Source organism: Chinchilla lanigera, unplaced genomic scaffold, assembly GCF_000276665.1.
Source record: "Chinchilla lanigera isolate Chin_1 unplaced genomic scaffold, ChiLan1.0 scaffold00030, whole genome shotgun sequence".
Taxonomy (NCBI): domain Eukaryota; kingdom Metazoa; phylum Chordata; class Mammalia; order Rodentia; family Chinchillidae; genus Chinchilla; species Chinchilla lanigera.
This window is the reverse complement of record NW_004955431.1, coordinates 14,888,692-14,910,024: the sequence shown is the minus strand read 5'-3', so window position 1 is coordinate 14,910,024 and position 21,333 is coordinate 14,888,692. Positions and strand designations below refer to the sequence as shown.

The following is a 21,333-nucleotide window of genomic DNA, read 5'->3' as shown; positions in this document are numbered from 1 at the left end:
AAAATACATGAAAACAGCATATCCACATGATGAAATAACACGCCTATTTTCTTTCACCATCCGGTCCAGGCGCAGACCTGGTGAAGCCGCCTGTTTGGTAAGCCGGCTACCCAGCAGCGGAGAAACTCACCCGCGTCTCCATGGCGACGCGTCACAGAGAGGCCGCCCGCCGGGCAATCTAGGGCAGGAACCTTAGCGCTCGACTGCCTCTTCCAGGCAGGATGGCTGCCGAGCCTGGGCCCAAGGCTCCGGGCCTACCTCAGTGCGACGGCAAGCTCCAGCCAAGTAAGCCTGCGGGCCTGGCCTGACCGCAGGGCGGGACTGGGTCTCTCCTGAGCGGGGGTGTGGTCCAGTCAAGGGTGCGTCAGTCTTTAAGGGTGTCACCTCCCTCTGTTGATGGACCTGCTGAGGGAGGGATGACATCGGGAGAATGACCAGGTGTGTGAGAATCTGCTCGGTTCCAGCCTTTATGCTTGCTGCCACCCCCTCTCCATAAAACATAACCCCACCTCCATGCTTTAAGCACTCCAGGAAATGGCTGGAAGTGGGTGGACAGGAAAAAAAAGCGTCCAGGACTTTTCCAAGGCGAACAGGCCCAAAGGCAAAGAAGGAACAGAAATGCAGAGGCTGGGCAGAGAATAAGGCAGGCTTGACTCCCGGCCCCCATACAAGGCCTGAGAAATGGCGAAGAAGGTCCGGGTACCGTGAGTGGCGGAGGGGGCCTCCGATGGCTGCGGCAGAGGCGGGGCTCTCCACCTTCAGCGGCAGCTTCTAACCTGGGCGGATTGTTTTTCTTTCAAAGAGATGTAGTGAGCACCAAGGGGAGCTCTTCGGAGCCTGGATCTGCTTACAGATGCAGCAGGTTTACTAACTCAGCCCTTTGTGTCTGCGGAGGAAGTGCCACCCTAGCTGTGAGGCTGGTGGCCCGGTAACTGTGGAGTCAGCTCCGCCGTGCCCTTTCTCTCGGCAATAATGGCCCGTTGCTGCTTTCTAGCTGGGTAATTGGGTTTCATGCTGGCCACAGAGCAGTGAGGAATTGTTCAACTGCAAATTTCCTAGAATGGTGCTCCCACAAGCATGAATGAAATGTGTATTTTTATTTCAATTCATTCCTTCCTGAGTTAAGAATGGAATACAAAAATACTTAATTAACACAAAAAATATCAAATATACTCGGTTTCTATATGAAATCAAAGTAGAAAGAGAGGCAAGAGGGAGAAACCCCTCCCCATTTCCTGAGAGCATGCCTGTTCCTCCCTCGTCTTTTTCTGATCACCTGTCTTGGTTTCTTCCACTGTGTCTGGGAAATGTCAGAGTCCTCCAAGATGCCCTCCTGGTCTCCTCCACATGAATGACCACATCCTGCCACCAGGCGTTAGGTGATCCACAAAGGTGCCAATGGCCCTTTGCTCTCTATTTCTAATTTGCAAATTAAAATATCCAACTGCCTACAGACAGTTTTATTTAGAGGTCATAAGAGGGCTTTCCATTCAATATGTTCAAAGTTACACTTCTGTCTTCCTCAGGCCTTCCAGACTTTGGGAATCTCATTAACAGAGTTTGGTTACTGAAATTAGGATCGCCAGGTCTCTCTGATTTGGCTTCTAAGCTCTCCTTTTTCTGTGTGTTTGACTCTTCATCTCCAGCTGTAGGTCTCTGATAGCCAGTCTGTGCTATTCCTGCTAGAGTCACCCTCTAAAGGCAAAGTTGGTGTGTCATTTCCAAACTAGGATGAGCTGATTGTTGTGGTTTAAATCTAAAGTGGCCCCATAAAAATCTCATGTGTTGAGAAGTGGCACTTTCAGAAGGTGATTAGATAATGGGGCAATATACTTATTGGTGGATTAATCCATGGAGTTCACAGCTGAATGTGCTATTAGGGTCTGGTGCCCAGTTGGAGGCAATATGTCACCATGGGCATGACCTGAAAGGTTGTCTCTGGCACCTCCCTTCTCTCGCTCTCTCTGCTTCCCAGCTGCCATAGATTGAGTAACTTTCCTCCATTTGCCATTCCATCCTGCCATTTCTGCCTTGGCGCCAGCTTACCATGGACTGAACCCTCTGAAATTGTGAGCTGAAATAAACTTGTCCTCCTTTAAATTGTGTCAGATATTTTGTCCTAGGGATGGGAAAGTGACTAATATGGTGACTGATGACCATGACGACTGGTTGCTATTGAACAATGATTGTAGCCTGGGCTCTTAGGTACTACATTAGTTTCCCATGGTCGCTGAACAAAATCAGACAAAAACCGGTGGCTTGAAATAGCAATAAGTTATTGTCTGGCAGTTCTGAATGCTGGAAGTCCAAATTCAAGGTGTAGTCAGGGCTACATCTGTCTCCAGCAGCTGTAGGGTGGGATCCTTACATTCTTGACTTGTAGCTACATGACTTCTGCTTCTGCCGCTAAGGTTACATAGCCTTTTTCTCTTTTGTTCTTGCCAGATATTCCCACCTCTTTCTTATAAGACAATCTGTAATCACAATTTGGTCATTGAGATCATTGAGGGTAACACAAGATGACATCTTCATTTTGAGATCCTTAATTTTATGTGCACAGCCTTTTCCAAATACAATCATGTTCACAGGTTCTGGAGTTTAAGAAGTGAACATATATTTTAGGGGCATCTTTCAGCATACTATATGTACTGTGGACTCATCAATTCCTTAGATCTTCAAATCATTAAAAAGTTAGAATTACTAGATGCCACTAATACCAGCCTTGTCCCTCAAATTGTTCTGAAAATAAAACAAAATGGTACATGTAGAAATACTTTGCAAAGTATAATACAATATACACACTAGTTACCATTTTCTGGATTTTCAAAGCTTTATAATGTGTTTTTATCATTCTGGATATCTCCAGGGAGTCACTAAAATTGGCGGAATAAGGCTTTAAGAAGCAGTAGGACAGAAATGGCCCAGGCAACATATCCTTACCCATTTCTCCCTGCCCTCACTTGCACTGGGTCATTTCCCATGTCTCAGACTCTCATATTCCCTGATACTTCCTCTGGAGAGTGTTCTACTCCATGATCTTCTATGTTTTTCTTCTAAAAAACTAAATCACAGCTCAGATGCCACCCTGCACTTGCTCTAGCTGTGTCCTCTTCTCATCCAAGAAGAAAGAATTGTATACTACTCAGGCCCTCTCTGACACAGAGAACATCTGCACAATTTTAAACCTGTGCCCCTGGGATATTTAGCTCCTCCACAAGCTTGTGTATCAAGGCCGGGACAGGACTCCGTATCACATGTTGAACGTGGGCCTTGGTCCATGGAAGGGCTCAGGGCTTGTTTGTAAAAGGAACAAAGAGTGAGAATAAGAAGAAACAACCAGGAAGACAGATCACAAGGGAGGGACATAGAGCTGTAAAGAAAGACACAGGCATATTTCCCTACCAAGAAGAAAAGAAGAGGAAAGCAAAGACATGCAGAAGACACTATGGAAGCAGTTTTAAGATATTGTGTTTATGGATTTTTAAAGGAACAATTCTGTTAATGAAGAGGATTGATTCCAATAACATACTTTTTTTTCAGAAGATTTGTCAGTGGGGTTCGAAATCACAAAAATACACACTGGACACAAAGGGTTGTAGGAACTAAAAAGGACGAAACAGGAAATTAAAGGATGATGTCCTAGCAACCAAGTCACACCCATGCAGGATAGAAGTAGGATGTAGAAAGGATCCACATGTCTGATCTAACACAGAAAGAGGGAGGTTTGCTTGGTTGTAGGACAGGGAAGCAGCCAGACACACTGCCCCTTTTCCTGCACACCTGTAGAGTAGCAATTTAGCAATCCATCCCACCGGGTGCCCACCTCTAGCCTGTCCTCAGCACCGAGGTGTCCATGGGTGTCCCTGTGGTTGATTGGAAAATGCTGTCCAGAGAACTGTTTCTCTACAGCTTTGGAGGTGCATCTGTGTCTAGCAGGAAATTGACTTCATCTAGATTAGTGCTGTTAGCATTAGGAAAAAGACAGTAGACAGGCGTGTGGACTCTGTCTTGAAGATCCTGCTTAATCCAAAAGTCAAACCTAGAGGGCTCAGTAAGGTTAAAGTAAGTTTATTTAAGAGGGGAACACCTCAATTTCTTCCCACTTGTCCACACTGGAAAGTCTTTTCACAAAGATCAAATTCTGCTATTGGAATAAGAGACTTTTAAGTGTCACGTGATCCTACCAAAGCAGAAATCTCAAAAGATAATGCCACTGAAAGGAGACACTAGGATACTGTGGGAGCAAAGCAGAGTGGGATTCGCAAGGGGCCAAGGGCTCAGTTCTGCAGCTGGGGACACTTCTGGGTGGACATGGCACTTGAGCCTATGTGAAGATACTGGAGAATGGCTGCAGATGAGCAGATACTGCTGCCTGCCTGGAGTGGAGGGAGGGGCTGTTAAATTACAAACAAGACCTGGCTGACAGAGACAGGGCAATGAACATAAATTGACTCACAGATGACAGAAATTAGAAGTGTTTGGCCAGGGTGCCATATGCTAGACAGGAAGACTTAACTTTTAAAAATACTGAGAAATTGTGAAAGATACTTCACAGCAATTTTAACAGGATAAATGTGTGGGAACAAATTCAGGCACCAAGGTAGCTACAATATTCTAGAGATGAGATGATGTATCCCACATGGGGGGTTCTCATGAAATGTAGAAGGCAACAGTAACTGCCCAGATATTAAAAATGAAAAAAAAAGACTAATTTAAATTTAAAAATACATAAACTACCCCCTCCTCTCTCCATAGAGGACATGTTCTAAGAGCTCCAGTGGTTGCCAAAATCATGGATAGTACTGACTCTATATACAGGCACTGTGAGACGTGAGATGATTACTATGTGACTAACGGGTGGGTAGTATATACAGCTTGGATATCCTGGATGAAAGGATGATTCATATCCCAGATCAAAAGGAGCTGGACAGCATGAGGTTGAGTCATGGTGCTCAAAATAGTTTACAGTTTAAAACTTATGAACTGGAATTTTTCATTTAATATTTTCTGACTATAGGTATCTGAGACCTTGGAATGTGAAACTATGGATAAAAGCATAACTGTGGTATTTTTAAAGAAATCTGATGGTACTTTGTTGACGTTGGGGGTGGGAGAAAGTGTTGAAACAGAGAAACTCTGTGGCTGCTTACTGTCGAACCTCCCTCCCTCAATGATATCACCCACTCTTATAGCTCTCACTGATGTTGACACTAGTGAATTTTGCAGTCATTACAAAGGATGAATTAGTTCTGTACCAGCTGAGTTGGAGGGTTTTTTCACAAGACACTGTTAGTGACAGATACAAGGGGGAGTTTGAGTGATATGAGCTTATTTTTATAAAATATAATGGTGAGAACTAAACCCCAATATGTGTATGTGTTTATATATACATGTAAATCTGTATATGATTACATCTGCATATATACTAGTACGGAAAAAACAGCCAAGACTGTTAACATGGGATAGCATGGAGGAGGCACAAGGAAGAGAGTGATAATCAGCAGGAGAGAAAGGAGCAAAAACGAAGCATTGATGTGGTGCAGTTTTGTCATCAAAATGTAATAGTGGATATCTGAAGGGGGAATTTCAAATTTTCTTTTGTGTTTTTTGTGTAAGGCTTGAATTCTTTAAAGTATATATGAACATTCAATAAAAACAATAAACCTGCTTTTATTTTGGGCAAACCCGGATAACTGAATTTCTTTTCTTTCCTAAGTGAGGCCATTAGTTGGTGTATTAGTCACTTTCCAATCACTGTGACAAAATATCCAACACTTGCAACTTAAAAGAGGAAAGGTTAATTTTGGCTCATAGTTTTAGCAGATTCAGTCCATGGTCTCTGGCTCCAGGACAGAAATAACAAAGCAGAGCAACATGGTGGAAGAAAGCTGAGTACTGCATGGTGGCCAGGAAGCTGAAAGACAAGTGAGACGTGGGGTTAGAAATACATCTTCCAAGTCACACCCCCAGTGACCCTCTCCAGTGACCCTCCAAACAGGAGACTTTTGAGAGATACCTTTATTTTTTTGTTGTTGTTGTTTGTTTGTTTGTTTTTTGTTTTTTTTTCCGGTACCGGGAACCGAACTCACGACCTTGAACTTGCCAGGCAGGCGCTTTGCCGCTGAGCTAAATCCCCAGCCCCGAGAGATACCTTTAGATCTAAACCATTACCTTCTTTCTCTGGCCTCCAAAAGTCTCATGCGCATCTCATTATGCAAAATTCATTTAGCCATCTCTAGGAGTCAATAAAGTCTTAGTAATTCCAACATTGCCGAGTAGTCCAAATCCAAATCCTCTGAGACTCAAGAAAAAACTTAACTATGAGTTCCACTAAAAATCAAAAAGAAAATGAAACACCCACAACATACAATGACACAGGGTAAACATTGCCACTGTGAAAGGAAAAAAATAGGAGGATAGAAGGGAATGGGACAAAACTCAGTAAGGTAAACATTAAATCCTGTAGTTGAATGTCCAGCATTCAAGGAAGGTTGTGGTGAAATGTGAGCTTCAAAGGGTTTAGGTAGCCCCACCTCTGTGGCCTTGCTGGCTGCAACTCACATGGCCTTTCTTTGGTCTGGATCTGTTCATTGCTGCGCCTTTCCTCAGCAGGCATTCAATTTTTCTGGCATCTCTATCTTCCTGAGGTCTCCAGTGCACCTTTGGTTTCACTTTTACAAATTCACACATTTCCCTGTGCTGGGTTCCTGGCAGCAAATATGACCCTGTTACAGTTTTTTGCCTGGCCTCCTAGGCACTCTTCAGAAATCTAGGTGGAAGCTTCATGGTCTTATAACTCTTGCATTCTGCATGCCTAAAACACCAGCACTATGTGAATGATGCAAAGATAACATGTCAATGTGAGCAAGAGCTAGGCTCTTGGAAAGTGGCTGCAGTGGTCTCTGAGACCCTGGATGGCTGAACTTGGAGATATACTTCCTAGGCAGCCCTAAATGAGCAGGCCTCAGGACAATAGGAAAATGAAGAAAAATTTTATGCCAGAGCATGACACACATGGCCTCTAGTCCAATTGCCAGTGAAGTCCTTGTTCCTAACTGAAACCTCTGGCCTAGTTTTTACTGTCCACATTCTATTAGCACTTTGATCTTCTGAGCTTCAACCAGAATCACCCACCAAACTCTGTTTACAACATTGTAGGACCTCTCTAGCTTGCTTCTTCAAACTTGATTCTTCAAACTTGCCCAAATTCCTCCTACAAACCCGTTCCAAAGGCTTTTGAACCACATAGTTCAGTACAGTCACAGCAGTGACTCCGCTCCTGACACCAGTTTTCTGTATTAGTCATGTTTTCATCACTGAGACAAAGTCTCAGACACCCAAAACTTAAAGGAGGGGAGCTTTATTTTGGTTCGCAAATTTAGCTGTGTTCGGCTGGCTCCAAAGCACAGCAAAAGACCATGGCGGAGGAAATCTGTCACCCAGGAAGCACAGAGAGAAAAGAGGAACCAGGACAGAGAATATACCCTTCAAGTCGTGCCCCTAATGACCCCTTTCAACCAGGCCCTACCACTGAATGTGAAACTTTTCAGGGACAGTTTAGAGCTAAGCTGTAACAGTTGGGCGTTATGGCTGTTTAGATTCTAAAGCAAAATTATTATCCAAAATCTTTTCTCTTTCTTTTGTAAAATTATTTTAATTTTAATTGCTTAATGAAATTTAACATTTGATTAAAATATTCTTGTTTGGTGCATTTACAAATGCTTCATTGTCCTTTCAGCAGGTAATACCAACTGGGATTCATATGCTACAACAATGAAGACGGCATTCACATATAAAACAGGAGAAGTGCCAGCTCTAATTCGGTAATTCCCTATTGAAGTCACATTAGTATACTCACTTTAATTTTTTCACTTGTCTTTTATTATTCAGAATGGAAATCAAGTAGAGCAACTGGGGAAGGCTTTTAAAATGCACTGTTAGGGACCAGTGCACATACAATTCCCCTCCAAGTTTTAAGAGTGCTCCTCCTGTCAAATAACAGCCAGACCACCAAGAAAACCAAGAAGATTTCCACACTGGTTCTTCATAAAGTTATTGCATATTGTGGTTTACCTAGACCGAGTGTAAAGGTCAGTTGGATTGTGCTAACTCAGCCTCATATATGAATTGAATTCTCACCCTAATATGTAGCAGCAGGCAGTGACTATGAATAAGTGAATGGATGAGTGAATACTTGCTGTCACTATCACAACTAACATTGATTTTGTAGGCTGAAAGAAACCACAATTCTCTTATCGTTTTCTTCACTCCTGTAGTTACGGCAATGTTGGCTTGCAGCTTTGCCAGTCCACATGAGCTGAAGGCAGTGGGGATGTCGGGCCATCAGTTGCCTTTCTGAGTTCAGTAGGAGGTCAGTAGAGCCTGGTCTTCTTCACTATTTCACTGGTAGGCATGCAGTCAGCCTGGAGAGCCTGTGGCTTGTGTTTACTCTGAATTGCTTCCCATAAAGACCATCTTTTCCTAAAAGTGCAAGTTAGTGAGCAGGCAGATGAGTGATTGGTAAGTCCTGGGCTAACCCTGGTTATTTCTACTCCACTAGGCAAGTAACAAGCCACCTACAAGGCTCAGTTTTATTGTTGATGGAAAAGAGAATGATCCCTGCTTGCGGGGGTCTCCTGGGGAATCATTAGAGCACCAGTACAGTGATTAGCTCAAATAAGTTATTCAGTAGTATTCATTCATTTACCACCAGTTTAATATAAGACAGACTTTCAAAATTCCATGATTATAAGACTCCTGATTTCTGAATTGCTGGTTATCTATTAAGCTATTGTATCTTAAATGGAAGACTTCTCATATCATCAGACTACAATGAAAATGCCAGGTTCATAGGCAGTGATGGTTGTCTACAAAGAAACATTTAGGAGGAAAACCAGAAAACAAAGAGTTCCTTAGAAAGTCTAAGATGGTGGTCTTGAAATTCATACATTTTCAAAGTTCTCATAAAGGTTTTCAACATATACTTAAATACTTGCAAAAGATAAAAGACATTCAGCCCAAACTAAATATTGCCATTTTAAAAGAAAAATTTAAAAAGTATATAAACAATGGGTGCTCTAAATGCCTCAGCAAGTTTATACTCATCATAATCCTTTTTAAAACATACTCGAACAAACTCTGATAATTTTTCTTCTTGAACTCTTTCACATTGCACTTCCTCAAGAGAATGTCCCCTGCTGTCATATATTTTATATTTGAAAGCACCCTGTTGACCACTCTGTTCTTTTTTGCAAGTATTTTAATTTAATTTTTAAACATGTTAAGTGACCTTAATTATTGACCATAATCATCTTTAGTACACAGTTGCTCAAAGGAATAAATATATTACAAATGTTCATACTTATTAAATAAAAAAGTATGTTTTGAACTGTATCTTAACGAGATAGAACGGCACTGTTTTGTTTTTATTCAGTTCATATGTCCAGTGTTGAGTATTGTTATTTTTAGAAAGAGACCACATGCAACATCAATTTTTTTGCTTTTTCTTAATTTATAGATGCTAATGTTAAGAAAGTACACACACATATGCACACAGATGTGAAGGAAGTTTCGAGGTAGCAATGTCATTTGATACTCTGAACTCTTTCAGAATTTTATGACAGAAATCAAAAGGTAATTTTTAATGACTGATCTACTGACAGCTTTGCAGGGTTCTCATCCAGTTTTACTCAAAGGAGGAAATGAGATGATTTATCACCCATTTATTGAATTATTCCCTACCTCAGTTTCTGAGAAATATCAAAAAGGCACATCTTAACAAATAGCAAATGACTATTAAATTATACCTATTAGTCTTTCACTGGAGGCACTTAGTTTAATATTAAATGCTCAAAAAGGACTTGGAAAGTGGAAACATTAATTTTAATAAGTGTTTTCTGATACAATATTTTTAGACGAAAGGCTTTTATCGTCACATATTTTCAATATACTTCTGTCAAAATCTTGAGACTAAAGATTTAGCTCTTTGAGTTTCCTTAGCACACTTGACTAGTTGGTAAAATCGGTCTTTGTCATCAAACCAAGGAGCGTAAACAGTGTGAACAAAAACTGCTGTGCATGTATAAACGTTTCTAAAATTTATTACAGTAAAAGACACATGGCCATCAATCTCCCTCGAAATACTCTGCTGCACTGCGAACACACTTATCCCACTGTTCTTGCTGTTTTCTGACGCAGCTCTGGAAGGCCTTTTCTGTGCCGTCGGTTGCACAAAACCTTTATCTTTTATGGCCATTTTGACTTTGGGGAAGAGGTAGGAATCACACAGTGCCGGGTCCAGTGAATAAGGAAAATGAGGACACACAATATTTTTACGAGCCTGGCTTTCTGTTGGATGGCACTAGGCCGCAGCATTCACTGTATTTTTTATTACATCTCATAAAAACTGTCCCTAAAGAGGGCTTTCAGAACTGCTTCAGAAAGTGGCAAGGATGGTGCGATATGTGTGTTTGAAGTAAGAGGGAGTATTCTGAGGGGGATTAATGACAGTGTGTGCTCAGGGGAATAAAGTTTTTAAATTTAAACACTCATGGTATATTTTGATCATGCCTCATAACAAAGTTTATTTCCTATCAAAATAAAATCTACCTAAACTTTCAGTACAAATAAATGTTAATATATATTTTGAAGAATATTATGAAAACTACTAAAAATAGATTATGGGATATATATTTTATAGAAGGTTACTAAAAGTAGACAAAGCAAGTGTAAAAAGATTCAAGTCTGATACAATTAAATATATGTATAAAAATAATGCAATGAGATGTGTGAATTATCTGTGAAATGAGTATGATAAAAACATGATTTTTCCTTAGATGTTTTCTCATGTCAATAGAAATCTTGTGCTTAACTTTTGGAAATAATTAAGCAACAATCACATATAAAACTCAGGAATAATTTCATTAGACATCAAATCAACTTCATTTAATGAAAAAGAAAGTTAATACAGTATAGTGAAATTCAGTGGATCTGGCAAGCCACATATACTTTTTTATCGTCAAATACTTTGTTGGCAATGAGGATGGGCGGTATTGGAATAAATATTTCATAATAGTATTAAAACATATCATTTAATAATAATGAATACAAAATCTGGAAAAAGCTCCACAGATTTTTATCTACCAGTTTTATCCAGCAATCTTGAAAAATGTGGTGTCCCAGAAAAGATTCTAGTTATATTTAAACAATCCTCATCACAGCTCTCACTGCTCCCGCTCCTCAGACACGCATTTCTATTCAGCCGAAGACATTGCCTAAGGATTTTTTTTAAAGCTGAAAATATGTACGGAAAGAGCCATTTTAAGCACTCCACATTCTCTGCTGTCCTCTGAGAGGCCTCTTCCTAAAGACAGATGAACATTTGGCAATTGGTAGGAAGTGGCAAGCCAGACACTGCTCTCAGCTACCAGCTCTCGCTTTGCGGAAGCACCCAGACAAGGAGAACAAGCAGCCCTGGCAAGTGCATGGAGCTTGAACAAGGTTTCCCTGAGCTCACGCTGACCGAATTTCCCTTTTTGGGCATCCTTACTGGGGTTTGAGATAAATGTCCCAAGGCGGTGAACCATAAGAGGATCCTGCACACATCTGTAACCCCAGTTACTGGGGAGGCCGAAGCAGGAGAATTGCAAGTTCAAGTTCAGCTTTGGCAACTAAGCAATTTAGGGAGAAACCGCCTTAAACTAAAAGGGCTGGGACTGTAACTCAGTGGTAGCATGCCCCGCCGCCTCGACTTTCATTTCCTGGTCCCCAGCATTCCCGCCAAAATCCCTGGGATAACATGGGAAAGGGAGAGTCCTGTAAAGACTGTGGGAAAGAAAGGAAGGATCTGCACAAATACGCAAGTTTGTTCTCAGGCAGATATGGCTTAGGAAAGAGCGTATGTACTGAGAAATTAAGCTATGAAAATTAATTTATTTAAAGCTATTTGTGCTGTTCTCCTTTGAAAAAGTTTACATATGAATAACAGTAAAATAGTCAATTTCCAAGCTATGTCCGACATCCCAGATATTTGTTCCTTTAGAACACAGTCAGAAATGACCCAGCCCTTTGTTAAAAAAAGCCAACATGAAGTATTTTAAACATACACAAAGGAATAATCAGTGACTCCCTAACTATAACCCTGCTATGATAATCAACACATAGATATGTTTTATCTTTACCTCCCACCCATCCTTCCCACTGGACTATGATGAATCAAATTCCAGACATCATATCACTGTAATTCTAAATAGTTTATGTGTGTTAAGATAGGATAGTTTAAAAATAAATTAAAATACCATTACTTTTCTTTAAAAAAATCTGTTTGTTAATATCAAATAGCCAATCAGTCATCAAATTTTCCAAATTTTCCCATAATGAAAACATAGTTTGAAATGGAATCCAAAGAAGGTGAACACACTGCATTTGGTTATTATTTCTAGTTTATAGATTTCCATCCCCATCTTTTTGTTCTGACAATTTCATTGTTGAACAAACAGAATCATCATTCTAGATTTTAAAATTGTATCCCCATGATATCACTTAAAAATTCCTCCTTTCATGTATTTGCTGCAGTTTAAATTCTAAAGACTTCATCTAACTCAGATTCAATGTTTTGGAAAAATATTGAAGAAATGGTATTGTGTATGCCCCCCTGGAATCACATAATACCTAGTGGCTCTTCTTTTTGAACTGTGTGTGACATGGCTATTTTGTCTAGATGTGTCATTTCATTAGGGGCAGCCAAACCACTTATATCTTAATTCGTATTTTATCTTCTTTTTGTCAACTGAAATACGTCTAAAAATAGAAAGTTCTAAGATGAATGTAATTATTATGTATCACAAACATATACTAATAAAAAAGAAAATAGTAACATGATAAAAAAATAGAAACTCTTCTCCAAAACTTGTTGATTATGCAGAAATACTCTGTGCACGAGAATATCCAGCTCTTTAAAAAATTGACAAAATGAAGTTTTGATTGTTATTCTTCTAAATTTTAAGGCCCCATGCTTTTATTAAGAGTCATGCTAAATTATAAAAATGTTTCTATTAAGGGAATTTATGTATTAAATTATATCTTGCATCAAGTCTTTCTTGATGAGGGGTTTAAAAAATATAGCCAATCTTTAAAAAATATAGCAAATAAAGTGTTTTGATATGTCTACCATTGTGATATTTGACACCTAAAACCTCACTCAAATTTGTTTTCATTTTCAGTCAAAAAAGTATCAAAAGATTAGGATATACATACTCACTTAGTGATCCAATTCTGAATCAGACCCAATACAATGATGAATATGTTTGGAAATCATATGTTAAAGAAAATCTGATAAAAAATGAGACTTCAAGACGAGTCAAGAGCTACAAATTGCACCCCACTCAGGTAAGCTAATATCTACATACCTGTAGAATTTAATAGTGTACCAACAACCCATAAGAATGGGTTAATAAGAATGAATGTTAATATGCTGCAAAACTTTGCATCTTCTGTTGTCATGGGATACAGGGTCCCCATTCTTCTATTTCCTGCCTAATGTCTTCCATTTCTTTCTAAGCATTTTTCTATCCCCTAGGGTTTTTTTTTAGTTTTTTTTTTAATTGAAGTGAAATTCATATCATATAAAATTAACCATTTAAATGTGATCAGTTGCCTGCCATTTAGTATATTACATTGTGGCACCAGCATCTCTATCTTGTTGCAAAATATTTTAATCATCCTAGAAAGAAACACAATAACCATTAAACCATGATTCCTCATTCCCCTGTGCCATTGCTCCTGGCGACCACCACTCTGCTTTCTATATGGATTACCTATTCTGGATATTTTGTATGTGGAAATCATTCAAACAGGTAACTTTTGTGCCAGGTTTTATTTTACTTAACGTGATGTTTTTGAGGTTCCCTAAGAGGTACCAAGTATCAGTACTTTTCATAACTGAGTAATACTATATGTCTACACTGCAGCACATTTATCTTCTGTTGGTGGATATTTGAGTTGATTCCACCTTTTGGTTATTATGAATAGTACTGCTATGAAAGATATACACAAGCATTTGTGTTTGATATTTTGTATATTGTCAAACCTCCATGGCTTTTATCACTGTTAACTTTCTCTACAGTGTCCTTTGCCTGTCCACCAAAGGATCTGTCCTATATTTCCTCTAGGTTCAGCTTAAAAGAAACCACTTTCTTCTCTGCTGAGTGGAAGAAACTGACTCTTCTCTGTGTGTGTTTTGACACTGCATATCCTCCCATCAAAGAGGGCAGTGTGTGGTCGGTCGCAGTAAATGGTTTCATTTACTTGACTGCCGCCTGAGATGGAACCACCTCAGTGCGTTCAATAGATGACCAGGTAGACGAATGAAAAATATATGATGATTGAAAGAGAGCGATGAGGAACAGGGAGGGACAGTGCTCACATTTCTAACTTGAATGCCTGGGGATATGCCCATGCGGTTCACCAAGCTGGAACATGGCAGGTGACCAGGTTAGGCAGGGAAGGGCAGAGAGAAGAACATAAGTTCAGGTGATGGCATGTTGGTTGGTGATATGTCCACCAGTCAATTGAAAATGCAGGTCTGGAGCTCATGTATGAGAGGGGCTAGAGGTGTAGACTTAAGAATCATCAGCACAAACATACATACCCCATGGTTCCTCATGGCATCCATTCACTAAAATCTATTTGCCTCTTAAATATTTTCCTTAAAACTTAAAAAGTAATGCCGAAAATATTATACTGTATATGTATGTAGACAGTGCAATCTACAGATATAGTATTTATATATTTTAAATGTATTATGGTAAAAGACACATTGCCATTCATCACCCTCAAAATATCTCCAGTGCTTTGAACACACTTATCCCATTGCTCTCGTCACTTTCTGAAGCAGTTCTGGAGTCTTCCTTCATGAATAGCTTCAGTTGAGCTGTTGCGGCTGCCTTTACTCAGTTCAAAACCTTTACTTTTCAATTTTGGGGAAGCGCCAGAAGTGGGATGATGCCAGGTCTGGTGAATAAAGTGGACAAGGACGCACCAAAATGTTTTTACAGCCCTGCCTTTTTGTTGGGTGGGATGCAGCAGCAGCTTCCACTGTATTTTTTTTAAATCACATCTGGTAAAGACACAAAAGAAGACTTCCACAGCTGTTTTAGAAAGTGGCAAGAATTATGAGACAAATGTGTTTGAAGCATGTGGGAGAATTTTGAGGAGGATTAATAACAATGTGTCTTTCACTTCAATAAATTTTTCACTATTTAGCACACGTGTATGTTTTAATCACCCCTTGTATATAACTCATGGGCATATAATTTTCCTTCCTCTATAAGCTATTAAAGGTGCTCAAGCAGAGCTGGCATAGTGTATTGTCCCTTGCGCTTTCATCCAAGGAGTGTCGCACCGGACTGCAGACCCTATCAATCTAGGCATTGAACCTCAGCAACCTGACATTAAACAGAGATACAATAATAATGGCGCTGTTATTGTTCTTGCACTTCTGCCTCCTGCAGTCTTGGCAAACACCACTCACAGTCTATCTAAGGGATCTACTCTAAGTCCAAGTCCTGCAAGCAGATACACATTAAGTAGTCCAATGACCAGGCAATCAACAAAAGCCAGATTGAGAACCTCTACACATCAAAGGGCTTCTTCAGCAGACATCCTATGTTCACAGTTGGTTGCTTTGACAGATACATTATAAGAGAAAAGAGGGACTGAACGAGAACTTGAATATTAAAACATACTTGAAATATAAATTGGGGCAGTGAGCATAGGTACTGCGGTCAGTGTGAAGGGAAAGTAACAAGCACCTTAGTAACAAGAGAAGGCAGCAGGGAAAGTGAGGGTTTTCTTTGTAACATAGGAGAAATAAAGGCAAGCTTGCTTCACTGCTTGCAATGGCTCAGCAGAGAGAGAAATTAGTCTCAAGAGAAGTGGGACTGTTGGAGTGAGGTCCGGAGCAGACTAAAGGGGACAGATCTAGGGAGCACCAGAGGCTCCTCTCGCCTCACAGCAGACGCAAGTGAAGCGGCGGTGCCTGGGAGGGGGTGGGGAAGGCTCTTTGCTGGTGGTTTCCATTTCTGAGGGCGGTAGGAAGTATGGTCCTGAGAGGGAAGACGGTAAGAAGAGGGGCGGAGGGCTCAAGCTGTATAAGCCTTGAGAGTCTTTGGCGGTGAGGCAGAGGCAGAGCCTGCCCTTCGTGATGTTGCTCAGACATTTGCCTGTGAGGCAAGTCTTCTGTCTGGGGCTCCCACGGGAAAGGCGGCCACTCTCTGTGCTGCTTGGAACATGTGAAAAGCTGGCGATAGCGGTAGTCTGGTTGGGAGGACGTCTTTGGAGTTTTCAAGCACATTTTGTTGTCTTCAGTGTAAAAAGTCGGAATCAAGCACTCAGTACTGGTGTTACAGCTCTGCAAACCAGTGGCCACTGTCCTCTAACACACAGGCAACTGCCGCGCTGTAGCAAGATGTAAAGGGTTCCAAAGAACACATGCACAGGCACTGACCTCCTGACTGCATTAGGTGGACGTGTATGGATTCTCTTGAAAACTTTATTTGTAATGATAGGGATTTCAGTGGACACTACCCAAAGGGCATTCAAAGATGACACCAAGAAGCTGCCTCCCTTGGAAAATCCCTGCCTCCATGGAAGAAATTCAGAAGACACTCTCAGACCAGTTTATTTCCTGTACTATGAGAGACTTTGTGGACCCAGCCGCAGGTGAACAGGTTTGCTTTTCTCCTGCCCCTGGTCATGTGCTTGGCATTGCCGTTGTAGCAGTCAGCAGCGCGGATATGGTCTCTTCCCTCTAGGAACTCAGTCTAGACACAAAACAGGAAATTTCACAAACAAAAACATTCAAGTATAAAAAGGTGCACGTTGAAGAAACAAATTCAGGTTGCTATGGGCAGAGAATAGAGTATCTAGCCTAATATGCAGTGGAGTGAGTGGGGTAGAGCTCAGAAAAAGGGGCTTCCCTTCCCAATCCTGAAGGATAAAGAGAAATTAGCCAGTCAAGGATGTGGGGAGAGTGCTGGGAATATAGGTATGCGCTATCATGCCGGCTTTGGATTCCATTATTCTATTGCTTTCTTTTACCAGAATTGCCTAAAATTTACCTGAATTTGCCTAAAAGCCAAATTCAGTTCCTTCTGTGGGTTCCTAAGAGCTTGTTAAATAGATCCTTGTGACCTCCTTATTCTATCTGCTTCATTTGTGGGGCTTGAGCTGCTGCATGTGTCTTCTTTTGTTTCCTGTAAGATGCCTGCTTCTTTCCTGCCTTTTGCCAGTGTCCCTTTTTACCCGTAATGCTCCTCCCCAGATACCCTCCGTGGCTTTTCTTGGTATTCTGTAGACCTCAGTTTTGATGTCACTGTCCCTTGGAGGCCTTTTCTTACTATTTTATCTGGAGAGTTACGCCCTCATCCCATTGCATCTAGGATTTCATACTTTGAAATCACTTGTCACTGACATTTGTGTTTTGTTATTTTTGTTTTTATTGTATGCTTTTCTCCACCATTCCCTAAGTTCACCTAACATCTTTATCTACTCAGGACACAGCAGACAGAAAGAGCCCAGGAAATACTTGTTGAATGACAGAATATATGGAAAATACTCTTTGAAGCTGGGAAGGCATGGGATTAAAAGACCTCTATACGTGCAGATAAACATTAAAGATAATGAGAAAACATTTGAAATGCCAACATTTTTAAAAGACGTCTTTGAGTTCTCAATCCAAGTTCTCCATCCAGCATAAGCAAATCCTCATTTCCCTATGTGCAGGTAAATACCTAGGACCTGTCAAGATTCCCTCGTAACTCTCTCAGTTCCATCTGTTTGTGTCCCTCCCCACTGGCCTGTCTTAGTTCAGACTACCAATACCTCTCTTTGGATTACCTGCAACCTAACTCTCTCTCCCCTAGTCTTGTCCCCTCTGATCTACTGTCCACACTGAGTTTCTGGATGTGCAAATTGACATCACTTTTAGCTTAAAATCCTTAAGAGATTTCCTGTTGTCCTCAGATAAAAGTTAAGCATCTTAGCTGTATTATCTGTATCATCTAACCCTTGCTTCCAGCCTTTTCCCCTGCCTACCCACACCCGCCTGGAAATTGTTGCCCTTTCTGTACACTCATCACATTCCCTGTGGGCTCCATCTGCACACCTGGCTTCCTCCTGTATAAAATACCTCTCCGTTTCTTCTTTTGGTCTATGGTGACCTATCAGTTCATTCTGGATCTAGGCTTCTCTAGATGCCTAGAGAAGGTTCTCCCATGTGGTTTGTAGCCCCACCAATTCTAACTTCGTTTGCAGGGTTTATCACATAACATGTAATGATCTTATTTGTGTTTGTTTCTGTAATACTTGAAGCTTCTAAGAACAGGGACCACATCTTAGCTTTTTTCTTTCTCCTCATTATTGAATTAAGGTGAATGAATGAAAAACACTAAAAGGTGGTTGTTTTTACACTGAGGCTTGGAGAATTTGGTTTTGATCAAACAGAACAGCTGGTGAAAACAGTAGAATCAATTCCCCCTTTGCTATAGACCATGTGCTTGGTGGTTTCTAAAAGTCTTAGTGATTTCAAGGGGTCCTTTTGGATTGAGCTTTTCTGCAGCGCCCTGTCTCATCTTAAAGGGACCCGTTTCTATTTTTCAGCCTAACTTACTGGTATAGTATCACGATTTCAGTGGGGAGGAAACCAGGGGAGCTAAGCAGGAGGGACCCCTGGGCAGGGTCCAGCGCTTGGGTCAGCTGCGCCCCGGATCATGGTTATCTTATCTGCCATAATTCAGCCCCAGGATGGAGGTTTCAGGTGTTGGCCGAGGAGCCTCCCCTTCATAGTATGCCTGGAGGAGCTCAGTAACTGAAATTTTACAAAGACATCAGTTGAGAAAAATTAAGCTCACACTATGCATGAACATTGTACTGTTGACTAAGTTACCTTAAGCATATATCACCTAGGCAATCACCAGAATGTGGTTCAGACATTAATTGCTAATCTATAGCAATTATATTTCTAGTTGTTTTTGTTGTTCACTCATAAAGATAGTAAATATTTAATGAGGCCCACTACAGGGTAAGTACAGAGGATCAATGAGGAATAAGGCTTATTCTTTGTCTTCATAGGAACTCAGGGAATGTTTAAGTCCTCCTTGTGCCTTTTCTGAGTTTTTATCTGCCATGATCCCAATTCTATGCGGGTGCATCTGGTCCATGTGGAAAGGCATTCAAGATCCTGACTAGCCTGGTCTCTATTCATCTCTCCTGTCTCACCTTCAGCCTTTCCTTCCTGTCCTGTGTGCCTGTAGTCCACCAGTCACATTTCATGGGCACACTGTACGTTTTTGCTTCTGTGTTGACCCATCCTCGAAGCCTGTCGCCATGGTTCTTGTCTTCCTCTTCTTCTCCTAACCTCACATACCCTGGACTTCTGTAGCACCTTATTCAAGCTCTTAGCAATTCCTCAGCACATGGGAAATTTGTTCACAGTATAAGACCCTGTTGCCCCTACTTCTCAAGATCCTCAGTGTCTGAGATGAGGTGAAGCTTCCCAGGTGATTCTGACATCTTAACTCCATGTGAAAACCAGTTTCCAGTGTGATGACAGTTGCCAGATTCACCACAATCCTTATCTCTTTGTTTTGAAAATAGCTTTCTAATCATAGTAGTTTGAGGTTATCTTAAGGCAGAACAATAATATAATTATTAATAACCTTGACAAATAACACAGAACACATCTAGAAATGAAAACATTTGCAACTTAATGGTAGCTCTAGGTAGACCTATGTGTCCTATATTTCCAACAGAAATTGTTTTTCTCAGATAAAACTATTGGTAAATGACACAAACCAAATTAGGAGTGGAAGTTATCAGAAACAATACCAGATGAATTTCCAAAATATCTTTATGGGCAGTTTGTGAGGTCACGCTGAGGCCAGTAAGCATTTATATCTTTTTCTCCTAGGTAATCCAAAGAAACAGGCAGCATGTGGTGGAATCCACACCTCCTCTGCTGGTCTATACACATCTTTATTTTTTTCATTTTAAAGAGAATTTTTTAAAAGATACAGAATTTCAAAACAAGATGATAGGAAACTAACAATGGTTATTATATTGCATATTGTTATCTTCAAAGTAGTTGTTCAGATTACCAGAGACAGATCATTTTTAAAAATCAATATTAAAGTATTCTCTGGTGCTGGCAGATGCAATTAAGTATCCTTTGGTATACTATGTACACCAGTAGATGCCTCTATGAATCTTTTGATATACAGTGTGTATTGGAATTTGCTTTTGAAAAAGATCTGTGAAAAATTAATTTGGAAGAAAACTGACTAGTGTCAATAGTAATTTGCACTCTTCATCATTGATTATCAAACTTATGTTTTTAACCTCTCTCCTTCTGAATAAGATGTTGCTGTAGGTGTCTGAATTAAGGTTTTGCAGGAAGAATTAGCGGTGAGCATATTCTAAGTGAGATGGCTTGTGATGTTCTGTGTAACCTGGCAGCGTTTGTAGAACTGCTTGGTGTTTAATTAGTGCTTCACAGATATTTAATGATGCTATATTTAATGAATATTTTTAGAAGCGATAGTTTAAAGAAATAATCATGTTGTTATTCTCTAATGACAATGGTATTACCTAACCCTCCATCAGTAAGAGATAAGCTCTGAATGATTCTTTTTCATGTAATGGGGATGATACACACCAAGCCATCTAGGGCTGCCAGACTACGCAAATTAAAAAACAGTCTGCCTAGCAGCTAATGAGTACTTATACATACTTATGCGAAAAATTGCTCATTGTTTATCTTCAATTCAGTTTGGTATCTTTTGTTTTATATGGCAGTGCTAGCCATATCCCAAACCTCTCACTCTGTTCCCTAGGGACAAGGCAGATGTAGGGGGAGTGATCGACTCCTTCTGTGACTATCAAGCAGAACAAAAGGACATTGCTAATGGACAAATGTATTGGTTAGAAACTACTTATAATCCTTTCAGCATATACTTCATGTGCCTGACCATATCTCTAAATACAAGAGTGAGTTTTAATATGATACATTAGAAGCTGCTGTCAGAAGCAAAATGGTGAAATGCTATTCAAAAATAGCTCACCGGGAGTAATTACTAACTTTGTTTCCACTCTCACCCTAGCTCAAAAGGTTAAGAAAGGTTCTCAGGTGTCCCTGGAATGGAAAAAGTTCCTTCCCAGACCTCTAGACACTGAATTTCGACGGAATTACCAAATTCCAGCTAAAATTCCTGAGTTACAAGATTTTAGTTTCAGATATGGATGCTACTCAAGCCTGCCAATTGCTTCTCGGGGCCTAGG

General features: G+C 40.5%; 1 protein-coding gene across 3 annotated transcripts in view; it reads left to right on the top strand.

Moving 5' to 3' along the window:
* The window catches only part of Tex26 (testis expressed 26), a 30,174-nt gene that overhangs the window by 301 nt on the left and 8,540 nt on the right, over positions 1-21,333 (top strand). The window contains exons 2-6 of one of the 3 annotated variants that reach the window (XM_005387739.2): positions 70-285; positions 7,742-7,823; positions 13,221-13,386; positions 16,566-16,719; positions 21,156-21,332. In XM_005387739.2, coding sequence (XP_005387796.1) covers positions 222-285; positions 7,742-7,823; positions 13,221-13,386; positions 16,566-16,719; positions 21,156-21,332 — 643 coding nt within the window. In that variant the 5' untranslated portion in view covers positions 70-221. Of the gene's footprint in view, positions 1-69; positions 286-361; positions 439-7,738; positions 7,824-13,220; positions 13,387-16,565; positions 16,720-21,155; position 21,333 lie in introns of those variants that run through there. The other 2 variants (XM_005387737.2, XM_013515719.1) reach the window with 2 other exon arrangements.